Genomic DNA, 16,066 nt, shown 5'->3' with positions numbered 1-16,066 from the left:
GCAATACTATAGTATGACTTTTTTTCAATCATTTTTTTCAAAATGCAATTTTATGCTGTTTTTGGCCGTTATTGTGAATTTCTTCGCCATGGCATGTGTCTGCACGCTATTTTAGGTGGATTTCAAGTGATTTTAAGACATTTTAAATCTTGAAATCTTTCACAAAAAAGGCAATACTATAGTATGACTTTTTTTTCGATCATTTTTTTCAAAATGCAATTTTATGCTGTTTTTGGCCTTTATTGCGATCTTCTTTGCCATGGCATGTCTTAGAACGCTATTTTAGGTGGATTTCAAGTGTTTTTAAGACATTTTAAATTTTGACATTTTTCACAAAAAAGGCAATACTATAGTATGACTTTTTTTTCGATCATTTTTTTCAAAATGCAATTTTATGCTGTTTTTGGCCTTTATTGCGATCTTCTTTGCCATGGCATGTCTTAGAACGCTATTTTAGGTGGATTTCAAGTGTTTTTAAGACATTTTAAATTTTGACATTTTTCACAAAAAAGGCAATACTATAGTATGACTTTTTTTTCAATCATTTTTCAAAATGCAATTTTATGCTGTTTTTGGCCGTCATTATTGCAATTTCTTTGCCATGGCATGTCTTGGAACGCTATTTTAGGTGGATTCCAAGTGATTTTAAGACATTTTAAATTTTGACATTTTTCACAAAAAAGGCAATACTATAGTATGACTTTTTTTTTCGATGATTTTTTCAAAATGCAGTTTTATGCTGTTTTTGCCCGTTATTGCGACTTTCTTTGCCATGGCATGTGTCTGCACGCTATTTTAGGTGGATTTCAAGTGATTTTAAGACATTTTAAATCTTGACATTTTTCACAAAAAAAGGCAATACTATAGTATGACTTTTTTTTCAATCATTTTTTCAAAATGCAATTTGACGCTGTTTTTGGCCGTCATTGTGAATTTCTTTGTCATGGCATGTGTCTGCACGCTATTTTAGGTGGATTTCAAGTGTTTTTAAGACATTATAAATTTTGACATTTTTGACAAAAAAGGCAATACTATAGTATGACTTTTTTTTCGATGATTTTTTCAAAATGCAGTTGTATGCATTTTTTGCCCGTTATTGCGACTTTCTTTGCCATGGCATGTGTCTGCATGCTTTTTTAGGTGGATTTCAAGTGTTTTTAAGACATTTTAAATCTTGACATTTTTCAGAAAAAAGGCAATACTATAGTATGACTTTTTTTTCAATCATTTTTTCAAAATGCAATTTGACGCTGTTTTTTGCCGTCATTGTGAATTTCTTCGCCATGGCATGTGTCTGCACGCTATTTTAGGTGGATTTCAAGTGATTTTAAGACATTTTAAATCTTGAAATCTTTCACAAAAAAGGCAATACTATAGTATGACTTTTTTTTCGATCATTTTTTTCAAAATGCAATTTTATGCTGTTTTTGGCCTTTATTGCGATCTTCTTTGCCATGGCATGTCTTAGAACGCTATTTTAGGTGGATTTCAAGTGTTTTTAAGACATTTTAAATTTTGACATTTTTCACAAAAAAGGCAATACTATAGTATGACTTTTTTTCGATCATTTTTCAAAATGCAATTTTATGCTGTTTTTGGTCAATATTATGAATTTCTTTGCCATGGCATGTCTTGGAACGCTATTTTATGTGGATTCCAATTGATTTTAAGACATTTTAAATTTTGACATTTTTGACAAAAAAGGCAATACTATAGTATGACTTTTTTTTCGATGATTTTTTCAAAATGCAGTTTTATGCTGTTTTTGCCCGTTATTGCGACTTTCTTTGCCATGGCATGTGTCTGCATGCTTTTTAAGTGGATTTCAAGTGTTTTTAAGACATTTCAAATTTTGACATTTTTCACAAAAAAGGCAATACTATAGTATGACTTTTTTTTCGATCATTTTTTTCAAAATGCAATTTTATGCTGTTTTTGGCCTTTATTGCGATCTTCTTTGCCATGGCATGTCTTAGAACGCTATTTTAGGTGGATTTCAAGTGTTTTTAAGACATTTTAAATTTTGACATTTTTCACAAAAAAGGCAATACTATAGTATGACTTTTTTTCGATCATTTTTTTCAAAATGCAATTTTATGCTGTTTTTGGCCGTCATTGCGAATTTCTTTGCCATGGCATGTGTCTGCATGCTTTTTTAAGTGGATTTCAAGTGTTTTTAAGACATTTCAAATTTGGACATTTTTCACAATAAAAGGCAATACTATAGTATGACTTTTTTTTCAATCATTTTTTCAAAATGCAATTTGACGCTGTTTTTGGCCGTCATTGTGAATTTCTTTGTCATGGCATGTGTCTGCACGCTATTTTAGGTGGATTTCAAGTGTTTTTAAGACATTATAAATTTTGACATTTTTGACAAAAAAGGCAATACTATAGTATGACTTTTTTTTCGATGATTTTTTCAAAATGCAGTTGTATGCATTTTTTGCCCGTTATTGCAACTTTTTTTTCCCTTGGATGTGTCTGCATGCGTTTTTTGGTGGATTTTAAGTGTTTTTTAGACATTTTAAATCTTGACATTTTTCAGAAAAAAGGCAATACTATAGTATGACTTTTTTCAAACATTTTTTCAAAATGCAATTTGACGCTGTTTTTGGCCGTCATTGCGAATTTCTTTGCCATGGCATGTCTTGGAACGCTATTTTAGGTGGATTCCAAGTGATTTTAAGACATTTTAAATTTTGACATTTTTCACAAAAAAGGCAATACTATAGTATGACTTTTTTTTTCGATGATTTTTTCAAAATGCAGTTTTATGCTGTTTTTGCCCGTTATTGTGACTTTCTTCGCCATGGCATGTGTCTGCACGCTATTTTAGGTGGATTTCAAGTGATTTTAAGACATTTTAAATCTTGACATCTTTCACAAAAAAGGCAATACTATAGTATGACTTTTTTTTCGATCATTTTTTTCAAAATGCAATTTTATGCTGTTTTTGGCCTTTATTGCGATCTTCTTTGCCATGGCATGTCTTAGAACGCTATTTTAGGTGGATTTCAAGTGTTTTTAAGACATTTTAAATTTTGACATTTTTCACAAAAAAGGCAATACTATAGTATGACTTTTTTTCGATCATTTTTTTCAAAATGCAATTTTATGCTGTTTTTGGTCATTATTGAATTTCTTTGCCATGGCATGTCTTGGAACGCTATTTTAGGTGGATTCCAAGTGATTTTAAGACATTTTAAATTTTGACATTTTTCACAAAAAAGGCAATACTATAGTATGACTTTTTTTTTCGATCATTTTTTCACAATGCAGTTTTATGCTGTTTTTGCCCGTTATTGCGACTTTCTTTGCCATGGCATGTGTCTGCATGCTTTTTTAAGTGGATTTCAAGTGATTTTAAGACATTTTAAATCTTGACATTTTTCACAAAAAAGGCAATACTATAGTATGACTTTTTTTTTCAATCATTTTTTCAAAATGCAATTTTATGCTGTTTTTGGTCATTATTATAATTTCTTTGCCATGGCATGTCTTGGAACGCTATTTTAGGTGGATTCCAAGTGATTTTAAGACATTTTAAATTTTGACATTTTTCACAAAAAAGGCAATACTATAGTATGACTTTTTTTTTCGATGATTTTTTCAAAATGCAGTTTTATGCTGTTTTTGCCCGTTATTGTGACTTTCTTCGCCATGGCATGTGTCTGCACGCTATTTTAGGTGGATTTCAAGTGATTTTAAGACATTTTAAATCTTGACATTTTTCACAAAAAAGGCAATACTATAGTATGACTTTTTTTTCGATCATTTTTTTCAAAATGCAATTTTATGCTGTTTTTGGCCTTTATTGCGATCTTCTTTGCCATGGCATGTCTTAGAACGCTATTTTAGGTGGATTTCAAGTGTTTTTAAGACATTTTAAATTTTGACATTTTTCACAAAAAAGGCAATACTATAGTATGACTTTTTTTCGATCATTTTTTTCAAAATGCAATTTTATGCTGTTTTTGGCCGTCATTGCGAATTTCTTTGCCATGGCATGTCTTGGAACGCTATTTTAGGTGGATTCCAAGGGATTTTAAGACATTTTAAATTTTGACATTTTTCACAAAAAAGGCAATACTATAGTATGACTTTTTTTTTTCGATCATTTTTTCACAATGCAGTTTTATGCTGTTTTTGCCCGTTATTGCGACTTTCTTTGCCATGGCATGTGTCTGCATGCTTTTTTAAGTGGATTTCAAGTGTTTTTAAGACATTTCAAATTTGGACATTTTTCACAAAAAAGGCAATACTATAGTATGGCTTTTTCGGTCAATTTTTTGAACATGCAATTTTATGCTGTTTTCTGCCGTTTTTGCAACTTTCTTTGCTATAGCATGTGTTTGCACGCTATTTTAGGTGGATTCCAAGTGATTTTAAGACATTTTAAATTTTGACATGTTTCACAAAAAAGGCAATACTATAGTATGACTTTTTTTTCAATCATTTTTTCAAAATGCAATTTTATGCTGTTTTTGGCCGTCATTGTGATTTTTTTTGCCATGGCATGTCTTGGAACGCTATTTTAGGTGGATTCCAAGTGATTTTAAGACATTTTAAATTTTGACATTTTTCACAAAAAAGGCAATACTATAGTATGACTTTTTTTTCGATGATTTTTTCAAAATGCAATTTGACGCTGTTTTTGGCCCTCATTGTGAATTTCTTTGTCATGGCATGTGTCTGCACGCTATTTTAGGTGGATTTCAAGTGTTTTTAAGACATTATAAATGTTGACATTTTTGACAAAAAAGGCAATACTATAGTATGACTTTTTTTTCGATGATTTTTTCAAAATGCAGTTGTATGCATTTTTTGCCCGTTATTGCGACTTTCTTTGCCATGGCATGTGTCTGCATGCTTTTTTAGGTGGATTTCAAGTGTTTTTAAGACATTTTAAATCTTGACATTTTTCAGAAAAAAGGCAATACTATAGTATGACTTTTTTTTCAATCATTTTTTCAAAATGCAATTTGACGCTGTTTTTTGCCGTCATTGTGAATTTCTTCGCCATGGCATGTGTCTGCACGCTATTTTAGGTGGATTTCAAGTGATTTTAAGACATTTTAAATCTTGAAATCTTTCACAAAAAAGGCAATACTATAGTATGACTTTTTTTTCGATCATTTTTTTCAAAATGCAATTTTATGCTGTTTTTGGCCGTCATTGCGAATTTCTTTGCCATGGCATGTCTTGGAACGCTATTTTAGGTGGATTCCAAGTGATTTTAAGACATTTTAAATTTTGACATTTTTCACAAAAAAGGCAATACTATAGTATGACTTTTTTTTTTCGATCATTTTTTCACAATGCAGTTTTATGCTGTTTTTGCCCGTTATTGCGACTTTCTTTGCCATGGCATGTGTCTGCATGCTTTTTTAAGTGGATTTCAAGTGTTTTTAAGACATTTTAAATTTTGACATTTTTCACAAAAAAAGGCAATACTATAGTATGACTTTTTTTTCAATCATTTTTTCAAAATGCAATTTGACGCTGTTTTTGGCCGTCATTGTGAATTTCTTTGTCATGGCATGTGTCTGCACGCTATTTTAGGTGGATTTCAAGTGTTTTTAAGACATTATAAATTTTGACATTTTTGACAAAAAAGGCAATACTATAGTATGACTTTTTTTTCGATGATTTTTTCAAAATGCAGTTGTATGCATTTTTTGCCCGTTATTGCGACTTTCTTTGCCATGGCATGTGTCTGCATGCTTTTTTAGGTGGATTTCAAGTGTTTTTAAGACATTTTAAATCTTGACATTTTTCAGAAAAAAGGCAATACTATAGTATGACTTTTTTTTCAATCATTTTTTCAAAATGCAATTTGACGCTGTTTTTTGCCGTCATTGTGAATTTCTTTGCCATGGCATGTCTTAGCACGCTATTTTAGGTGGATTTCAAGTGTTTTTAAGACATTTTAAATTTTGACATTTTTGACAAAAAAGGCAATACTATAGTATGACTTTTTTTTCAAACATTTTTTCAAAATGCAATTTGACGCTGTTTTTGGCCGTCATTGCGAATTTCTTTGCCATGGCATGTCTTGGAACGCTATTTTAGGTGGATTCCAAGTGATTTTAAGACATTTTAAATTTTGACATTTTTCACAAAAAAGGCAATACTATAGTATGACTTTTTTTTTCGATGATTTTTTCAAAATGCAGTTTTATGCTGTTTTTGCCCGTTATTGTGAATTTCTTCGCCATGGCATGTGTCTGCACGCTATTTTAGGTGGATTTCAAGTGATTTTAAGACATTTTAAATCTTGACATCTTTCACAAAAAAGGCAATACTATAGTATGACTTTTTTTTCGATCATTTTTTTCAAAATGCAATTTTATGCTGTTTTTGGCCTTTATTGCGATCTTCTTTGCCATGGCATGTCTTAGAACGCTATTTTAGGTGGATTTCAAGTGTTTTTAAGACATTTTAAATTTTGACATTTTTCACAAAAAAGGCAATACTATAGTATGACTTTTTTTCGATCATTTTTTTCAAAATGCAATTTTATGCTGTTTTTGGTCATTATTGAATTTCTTTGCCATGGCATGTCTTGGAACGCTATTTTAGGTGGATTCCAAGTGATTTTAAGACATTTTAAATTTTGACATTTTTCACAAAAAAGGCAATACTATAGTATGACTTTTTTTTTTCGATCATTTTTTCACAATGCAGTTTTATGCTGTTTTTGCCCGTTATTGCGACTTTCTTTGCCATGGCATGTGTCTGCATGCTTTTTTAAGTGGATTTCAAGTGTTTTTAAGACATTTCAAATTTGGACATTTTTCACAAAAAAGGCAATACTATAGTATGGCTTTTTCTGTCAATTTTTTGAACATGCAATTTTATGCTGTTTTCCACCGTTTTTGCAACTTTCTTTGCTATAGCATGTGTTTGCACGCTATTTTAGGTGGATTCCAAGTGATTTTAAGACATTGTAAATTTTGACATTTTTGACAAAAAAGGCAATACTATAGTATGACATTTTTTCAATCATTTTTTTCAAAATGCAATTTTATGCTGTTTTTGGTCGTTATTGCGATCTTCTTTGCCATGGCATGTGTCTGCACGCTATTTTAGGTGGATTCCAAGTGATTTTAAGACATTTTAAATTTTGACATGTTTCACAAAAAAGGCAATACTATAGTATGACTTTTTTTTCAATCATTTTTTCAAAATGCAATTTTATGCTGTTTTTGGCCGTCATTGCGAATTTCTTTGCCATGGCATGTCTTGGAACGCTATTTTAGGTGGATTCCAAGTGATTTTAAGACATTTTAAATTTTGACATTTTTCACAAAAAACGCAATACTATAGTATGACTTTTTTTTCGATGATTTTTTGAAAATGCATTTTTATGCTGTTTTTTGCCGTTTTTGCAACTTTCTTTGCTATAGCATGTCTTTGCACGCTATTTTAGGTGGATTCCAAGTGATTTTAAGACATTTCAAATTTGGACATTTTTGACAAAAAAGGCAATACTATAGTATGACTTTTTTTTCGATCATTTTTTTCAAAATGCAATTTTATGCTGTTTTTGGCCGTTATTGCGATCTTCTTTGCCATGGCATGTCTTAGCACGCTATTTTAGGTGGATTTCAAGTGTTTTTAAGACATTTTAAATTTTGACATTTTTCACAAAAAAAGGCAATACTATAGTATGACTTTTTTTTCAATCATTTTTTCAAAATGCAATTTTATGCTGTTTTTGGCCGTCATTGTGAATTTCTTTGTCATGGCATGTGTCTGCACGCTATTTTAGGTGGATTTCAAGTGTTTTTAAGACATTATAAATTTTGACATTTTTGACAAAAAAGGCAATACTATAGTATGACTTTTTTTTCGATGATTTTTTCAAAATGCAGTTGTATGCATTTTTTGCCCGTTATTGCGACTTTCTTTGCCATGGCATGTGTCTGCATGCTTTTTTAGGTGGATTTCAAGTGTTTTTAAGACATTTTAAATCTTGACATTTTTCACAAAAAAAGCAATACTATAGTATGGCTTTTTCGGTCATTTTTTTGAAAATGCAATTTTATGCTGTTTTTTGCCGTTTTTGCAACTTTCTTTGCTATAGCATGTGTTTGCACGCTATTTTAGGTGGATTCCAAGTGATTTTAAGACATTGTAAATTTTGACATGTTTGACAAAAAAGGCAATACTATAGTATGGCTATTTTTTCTATCATTTTTTCAAAATGCAATTTTATGCTGTTTTGGCCGTCGTTGCAAATTTCTTTGCCATGGCATGTCTTAGCACGCTATTTTAGGTGGATTTCAAGTGATTTTAAGACATTGTAAATTTTGACATTTTTGACAAAAAAGGCATGACTTTTTTTTCTATCATTTTTTTCAAAATGCAATTTTATGCTGTTTTTGGCCGTTATTGCGATCTTCTTTGCCATGGCATGTCTTAGCACGCTATTTTAGGTGGTTTCCAAGTGTTTTTAAGACATTATAAATTTTGACATTTTTGACAAAAAAGGCAATACTATAGTATGACTTTTTTTTCGATGATTTTTTCAAAATGCAGTTGTATGCATTTTTTGCCCGTTATTGCGACTTTCTTTGCCATGGCATGTGTCTGCATGCTTTTTTAGGTGGATTTCAAGTGTTTTTAAGACATTTTAAATCTTGACATTTATCACAAAAAAGGCAATACTATAGTATGACTTTTTCGGTGAGTTGTTTGAAAATGCAATTTTATGCTGTTTTTGGCTGTTTTTGCAACTTTCTTTGCTATATTATGCCTCTGCACGCTATTTTAGGTGGATTCCAAATGATTTTAAGACATTTTAAATTTTGACATTTTTGACAAAAAAGGCAATACTATAGTATGACTTTTTTTTCGATCATTTTTTCAAAATGCAGTTTTATGCTGTTTTTGCCCGTTATTGCGACTTTCTTTGCCATGGCATGTGTCTGCACGCTATTTTAGGTGGATTTCAAGTGTTTTTAAGACATTTTAAATCTTGACATTTTCACAAAAAAAGGCAATACTATAGTATGACTTTTTTTTTTCAATCATTTTTTCAAAATGCAATTTTATGCTATTTTTGCCCGTTATTGCGACTTTCTTTGCCATGGCATGTGTCTGCATGCTTTTTTAAGTGGATTTCAAGTGTTTTTAAGACATTGTAAATTTTGACATGTTTGACAAAAAAGGCAATACTATAGTATGGCTATTTTTTCTATCATTTTTTCAAAATGCAATTTTATGCTGTTTTGGCCGTCGTTGCAAATTTCTTTGCCATGGCATGTCTTAGCACGCTATTTTAGGTGGATTTCAAGTGATTTTAAGACATTGTAAATTTTGACATTTTTGACAAAAAAGGCAATACTATAGTATGACTTTTTTTTCTATCATTTTTTTCAAAATGCAATTTTATGCTGTTTTTGGCCGTTATTGCGATCTTCTTTGCCATGGCATGTCTTAGCACGCTATTTTAGGTGGTTTCCAAGTGTTTTTAAGACATTTTAAATCTTGACATTTATCACAAAAAAGGCAATACTATAGTATGACTTTTTCGGTGAGTTGTTTGAAAATGCAATTTTATGCTGTTTTTGGCTGTTTTTGCAACTTTCTTTGCTATATTATGCCTCTGCACGCTATTTTAGGTGGATTCCAAATGATTTTAAGACATTTTAAATTTTGACATTTTTGACAAAAAAGGCAATACTATAGTATGACTTTTTTTTCGATCATTTTTTCAAAATGCAGTTTTATGCTGTTTTTGCCCGTTATTGCGACTTTCTTTGCCATGGCATGTGTCTGCACGCTATTTTAGGTGGATTTCAAGTGTTTTTAAGACATTTTAAATCTTGACATTTTCACAAAAAAAGGCAATACTATAGTATGACTTTTTTTTTTCAATCATTTTTTCAAAATGCAATTTTATGCTATTTTTGCCCGTTATTGCGACTTTCTTTGCCATGGCATGTGTCTGCATGCTTTTTTAAGTGGATTTCAAGTGTTTTTAAGACATTTCAAATTTGGACATTTTTCACAAAAAAGGCAATACTATAGTATGACATTTTTTTTCAATCATTTTTTCAAAATGCAATTTTATGCTGTTTTTGGCCGTTATTGCGACTTTCTTTGCCATGGCATGTGTCTGCACGCTATTTTTGGTGGATTTTAAGTGTTTTTAAGACATTTTAAATTTTGACATTTTTCACAAAAAAAGGCAATACTATAGTATGACTTTTTTTTCGATCATTTTTTTCAAAATGCAATTTTATGCTGTTTTTGGCCGTTATTGCGAATTTCTTTGCCATGGCATGTGTCTGCATGCTTTTTTAAATGGATTTCAAGTGCTTTTTAGACATTTTAAATTTTGACATATTTCACCCAAAATGCAAAAGTATAGTATGGCTTGTCAAATTTTGACAAGTCAAATAAATGGCTGAAAACAACATATCATAGCTTGTAGAGACGGGTCATCAAATTGCACTTCAGTATAGTACTGTATATTATCTGAATTTATGAAAAAATGTTATAATATGTCACCAAAAAAGCCAGAACAACATCATCATAGTATAATATGTCACTGAGCATATCACAAAAACGTCACATTATTGCACGTCATCATCAATGTCATCAAAAGGTCAAAATGTAGTTTGTTGTGTCAGGAAAACATAACAGTATAATATATCGTCAAAACGTCATAGTTTAATCTGTCCTCCAAAATTTCATGAAAATGTCAATTTATTGTACTTTCAAATTTCCAATAAAATAATTCATTATGCCGGTGAAAATGTAACAATAACGTCATTGGTTACTTTGTATTTTAAATACTTTATATAAAGATCAGAGTGTTTAATGTTCTTAAAGCTGCAATAAAAATGTCATGGTAAACATACATTTTTAACAAACCGAAACAATGACTCATCATATTTACCTCAGAGTCACCGAACGCCTCCAACCTGAAGATCTCACGGATGGATAAGACGTGCGGCTCTGTGCTCGGAGGAGACGAGATCTTTCTGCTCTGCGACAAAGTCCAGAAAGGTGAGGACACCTGACGTCACGTAACAGTTGTGTGCCGACTCCGAAAAATATCCCATCATGCCTTTGTGCTTCACCTTTCAGATGATATCGAGATCCGATTCTACGAGGAGGACGACGAAGGAGGCTGGGAGGCTTTCGGAGACTTCTCACCTACGGACGTCCACAAACAGGTGTGAGACAGAGAGAGAGAGAGAGTGTGTGTGTGTGTGTGTGTGTGTGTGTGTGTGTGTGTGTGTGTACAAGAGTGAAAGGTTGTCGTCCAGGTTGACCCCACCCTCCGCCCAATGACAGCTGGGATTGGCTCCAGCCCCACACGACCTTTGCGAGGACAAGTGGTTACAGACAATGAATGAATGAATGATTATATAATTTAAATTTAATATTAATTAAAAAAAAAAATTATTTAATCTAATTTATACATTTAATGATAATTTAATTTAAAATTGATATTTATTGATGTAATTTTAATTTAAAAATTAAAATTTTACTTTTAAATTTAACTCAAATTTCTGTTTTGTTTTGTTTTTTTAATTTTTGCAACTTTACAAAATACTGATATACATCTACAGAACATCACCAACTCATAATCTTATTTATTCTTATTTTTACTTTACACTGGCATTTTTTAGTGGAAAATATAAAGTATAATCATATCATACTGAATTTGGTGTTAAATCCTTCATGGGGTCAGAAGTTTTCTTAAAGCAAACGCAAAGAAATACACTTTACTGTTAATTTAAAAAACAAAGAAAAGAACGTGTGCACGGGTTATTTGAAAAATCACGTGAGTAAGTCAAAATTTAATCCGTATTAACTGAAAGATGAAAAATAAGAAATTGAGCTTTAAAGTGAAATGTTAACCAGTTTAAGATGAGATGTTTATTTTCTCTCCTCAGTACGCCATCGTGTTCAAAACGCCGCCCTATCACAGCGCAGAGATCGAGCGACCCGTCACCGTCTTCCTGCAGCTGAAGAGGAAAAAGGCGGGCGACAGCAGCGACCCCAAACAGTTCACCTACATCCCGCAGGTTCAAGGTCAGCCGCCAGCGTCACACCGAGCAAATACAGTGACGTGTAAATCTCCTGTATGCTGTTTTTTTTGTTTTAGTTCTCAGTTTTGAGGTTTCCCTCTGAGGAAACGTTTGCTGAGCACCGAGTTTTAGTCCTCACCGACTCGCTCACGTCTTCATCATCCACACATTCACGAAGGCAAAAGAAAAAAGGACATTTTAGACAAAGATGTTTTTCCAGTTTTCTCACCTCTGTGTTTATTTCCCTTCAAACATCAGATGTTTCTTCTGTTTCAGACAAAGAGGAGGTGCTGAGGAAGAAGCAGAAGCCGCTGCCTCACTATGAGCCCTGGAGAGGAGGAGGAGGAAGAGGAGGAGGAGCCGGGGGATTCGGAGGAGGAGGCGCTGGAGGAGGAGGAGGAGGAGGAGGAGGAGGTAGGCATGTCTGAGGAGGCTGTCTGAAATCACGTTTCAGCTGCCTGGAAATTTCATTTTGGTGCCTGAAATCAAGGAAACATTCACTGAAATCACGATTCAACAGTCTGAAATCGTGTTTTCGCTGCCTGAAATCATGATGAAGCTGTTTGGAATCATAATTGTTGACGTTCTTAATGAAATTTTGAATGACATACTCATGATTCGTGATTACATCATAATTTCGAACAGCTAAAGAGTTATTTCGCAGAGTTACGGAATGATTTCGGACAGTGGAATTATGATTCCACGTAACTAAGTCAAGATTTCGGACAGCCAGCTGAAGCATGATTTGGGGCAGTTAAAGTATTAATTTAGGCGACTGAATTGTCTGAAATGTTGTTCAGAACCTTAGAATCAAGCTCGGTCTGCGGGGATTATGTGGCGGCTGTTCAGGATCTTACTTTGTTTCCTTCTTCAGGATTTCAGTTCAACCAGCAGATGAACGGATCAGGAGGAGCAGCAGGAGTTTTCTTCCCTGGAGGATTCACAGGGTTCAGCGTAGGGGCTCAGATGTCAGGCTCCACCCCTCAGACGGGGGTAACTCTGCAACAGACAGACGGACAGACAGGACAGACAGGACAGACTGGAGGACAGACGGGCTCACCACTACAACAGCAGCTGTTTCAGCTCGGTACGACACGCCATCCTGCTCCGATTCTTTGCAGATGATGTGACGCTGTTTGTGTGGGATCACATTTTGATTAGACGTCTGACTCCTCTTTGTGTTTCAGCCGCCGCCCTCCACAACAGAGCCTCTCAGAACGCCAGACAGACCGCCACCGCCCTGCTGCAGTACTGCAGCACCGGGGACGCCCGGGTCCTTCTGGCTATCCAGAGACACCTCTGTGGTGTCCAGGACGGCAACGGAGACACGTGAGTTTCTGTACTTAAGACTAATTTTGAAAAGTGATATTGTATCCTCCACGTTTTGCCTCTTGTCTCACAAACAGAAAAGAAGCCGTCTGTGGTGAAGATTTTTTTCTGTTTTCTGGTCACTGGTTTGGGAAACAATAATATCATCATCATAATTAATGCGCCCATTGTTGCACCAAAATCAACAATTACAATGGCCGGCTACCGGTTTGTTTATGTTTGTTTTCACACCTCGTCGTCCGTGCATGAGTCACATTTCAGTTTTGTTGCACCTCAGGCCATGTGCCAGAAAGGTGTTAAACAAAAAGCCATCCAGCCGAGACTTCCCTCTCCCCGGCCACTTCATCCAGCTCTTCCCGGGGGACCCCGAGGCGTTATAGACTATTACATAGTCTCTCCAACGTGTCCTGGGTCTGCCCCAGGTTCTCCTACCGGTGGGACGTGCCCTGAACACCTCACCAGGGAGGCGTCCTGGAGGCATCCTAATTAGATGCCTGAGCCACCTCATCTGGCTCTTCTCAACGCGGAGGAGCAGCGGCTCTACTCCGAGCTCCTCCCGGATGACCGAGCTTCGCACCCTATCTCTAAGGGAGAGCCCAGCCACCCTACGGAGGAAACTCATTTCGGCCGCTTGTACCAGCGATCTTGTTCTTTCGGTCACTACCCAAAGCTCGTGACCATAGGTGAGGGTAGGAACGAAGATCGACCAGTAAATCGAGAGCTTTGCCTTTCGGCTCAGCTCCCTCTTCACCAAGACAGACCGGTGCAGAGTCCGCATTACTGCAGACGCTGAACTGATTCGCCTGTCGATCTCCCGCTCCATCCTTCCCTCACTCGTGAACAAGACCCCGAGGTACTTAAACTCCTCCACTTGGGGCAGAATCTCATCCCCGATCCGGAGGGGGCACTCCACCCTTTTCCGGCTGAGAACCATGGACTCGGATTTAGAGGTGCTGATTCTCATCCCGGCTGCTTCACACTCAGCAGCGAACCGATCCAGTGAGAGCTGAAGGTCACGGCCCGATGAAGCCAACAGGACCACATCATCTGCAAAAAGCAGGGACCCAATCCTGAGGTCACCAAACCGGACCCCCTCAGCACCCTGGCTGCGCTTAGAAATTCTGTCCAAAAAAGTTATGAACAGAATCGGTGACAAAGGGCAGCCCTGGCAGAGTCCAGCCCTCACCAGAAACAAGTCCGACTTACTGCCGGCAATGTGAACCAAGCTCTGGTACCAGTCGTACAGCGAACGAACGGCCCGTTTCAGGGGGTCCGATACCCAATACTCCAGGAGAACCCCCCACAGGACTCCCCAAGGAACACGGTTGAGTGCCTTCTCCAAGTCTAAAAAGCACATGTGGACTGGTTGGGCAAATTCCCATGCACACTCAAGGATCCTGCCAAGGGTCCAGAGCTGGTCCACAGTTCCACGACCAGGATGAAAACCGCATTGCTTCTCCTGATTCCGAGGTTCAACTATCCGGCGGACCCTCCTCTCTAGTACCCCCAAACAGACCTTACCAGGTAGGCTGAGGAGTGTGATCCCTCTGTAGTTGGAACACACTCTCCGGTCCCTCTTCTTAAAAAGAGGGACCACCACCCCAGTCTGCCAGTCCAGAGACACTGCCCCCGATGTCCACACAATGTTGCAGAGTTCTGTCAACCATGACAGCCCCACAACATCCAGGGCCTTCCCTGGGCGGATCTCATCCATCCCCGGGGCCACCGAGGAGCTTTCTGACCACCTCGGCAACCTCAGCCCCAGAGATGGAGGAGCCCACCCCCGAGTCCCCAGGCCCTGCTTCCTCACCGGAAGGCGTGTCGGTGGGATTGAGGAGGTCTTCGAAGTATTCCTTCCACCGATCCACAACGTCCCAAGTCGAAGGTCAGCAGTGCCCCGTCCCCACCATACACAGTTTTGACAGAGCACTGCTTCCCCCTCCTGAGACGCCAGCTCGTGGTCCAGAACCTCTTCGAAGCCATCTGGAAGTCGTTCTCCATGGCCTCACTGAACTCCTCCCATGCCCAGGTTTTCGCTTCAGCAACTGCTGTAGCTGCACTCCGCTTGGCCTGTCGGTACGTACTCCTTCCTCAGCTTGACGTCACCCCTCACCACCGGTGTCCACCAACGGGTTTGGGTGTTGCCGCCACGACAGGCACCGACCACCTTACGGCCACAGCACCAATCAGCCGCCTCAACAATGGAGGCACGGAACATGGCCCACTCGGACTCAATGTCCCCCGCCTCCCCGGGGAAATGGTCAAAGCTCTCCCGGAGGTGGGAGATGAAGCTCCATCTGACAGGAGACTTTGCCAGATGTTCCCAGCAGACCCTCACAATGCGTTTGGGTCCGCCAGGTCTGACCGGCTTCCTCCTCCACCATCTGAGCCAAGTCACCACCAGGTGGTGGTTGGTTGACAGCTCCACCCCTCTCTTCACCCGAGTGTCCAAGACATACGGCCGCAAGTCCAACGGTACGACTACAAAGCCGATCATTGAACTGCGGCCTAGGGTGTCCTGATGCCAAGTGCGCATATGGACACCCTTATGCTTGAACATGGTGTTCGTTATGGACAATCTGTGGCGAGCACAGAAGTCCAATAACAAAACACCACTCGGGTTCAGATCAGCAGGGCCATTCCTCCCAATCACACCCCTCCAGGTCTCACTGTCGTTGCCA

General features: G+C 36.8%; 1 protein-coding gene across 3 annotated transcripts in view; it reads left to right on the top strand.

Moving 5' to 3' along the window:
- Window positions 1-16,066, top strand: part of nfkb2 (nuclear factor of kappa light polypeptide gene enhancer in B-cells 2 (p49/p100)) — a 61,808-nt gene that overhangs the window by 37,640 nt on the left and 8,102 nt on the right. For all 3 annotated transcript variants that reach the window (XM_088086902.1, XM_088086901.1, XM_088086903.1), the window contains 6 exons: window positions 10,921-11,025; window positions 11,107-11,195; window positions 11,922-12,060; window positions 12,333-12,470; window positions 12,931-13,143; window positions 13,244-13,385. In XM_088086902.1, the coding sequence (XP_087943028.1) occupies window positions 10,921-11,025; window positions 11,107-11,195; window positions 11,922-12,060; window positions 12,333-12,470; window positions 12,931-13,143; window positions 13,244-13,385 (826 nt within the window). The remainder of the gene's footprint in view (window positions 1-10,920; window positions 11,026-11,106; window positions 11,196-11,921; window positions 12,061-12,332; window positions 12,471-12,930; window positions 13,144-13,243; window positions 13,386-16,066) is intronic.

The sequence above is a fragment of the Plectropomus leopardus genome, chromosome 13 (genome assembly GCF_026936395.1).
Source record: "Plectropomus leopardus strain MGB_pleo_1.0 chromosome 13, ASM2693639v1, whole genome shotgun sequence".
NCBI classification, from domain to species: Eukaryota; Metazoa; Chordata; class Actinopteri; order Perciformes; family Serranidae; genus Plectropomus; species Plectropomus leopardus.
The sequence above is the reverse complement of the archived record's forward strand: the minus strand, read 5'-3'. Positions and strand labels throughout refer to the sequence as shown.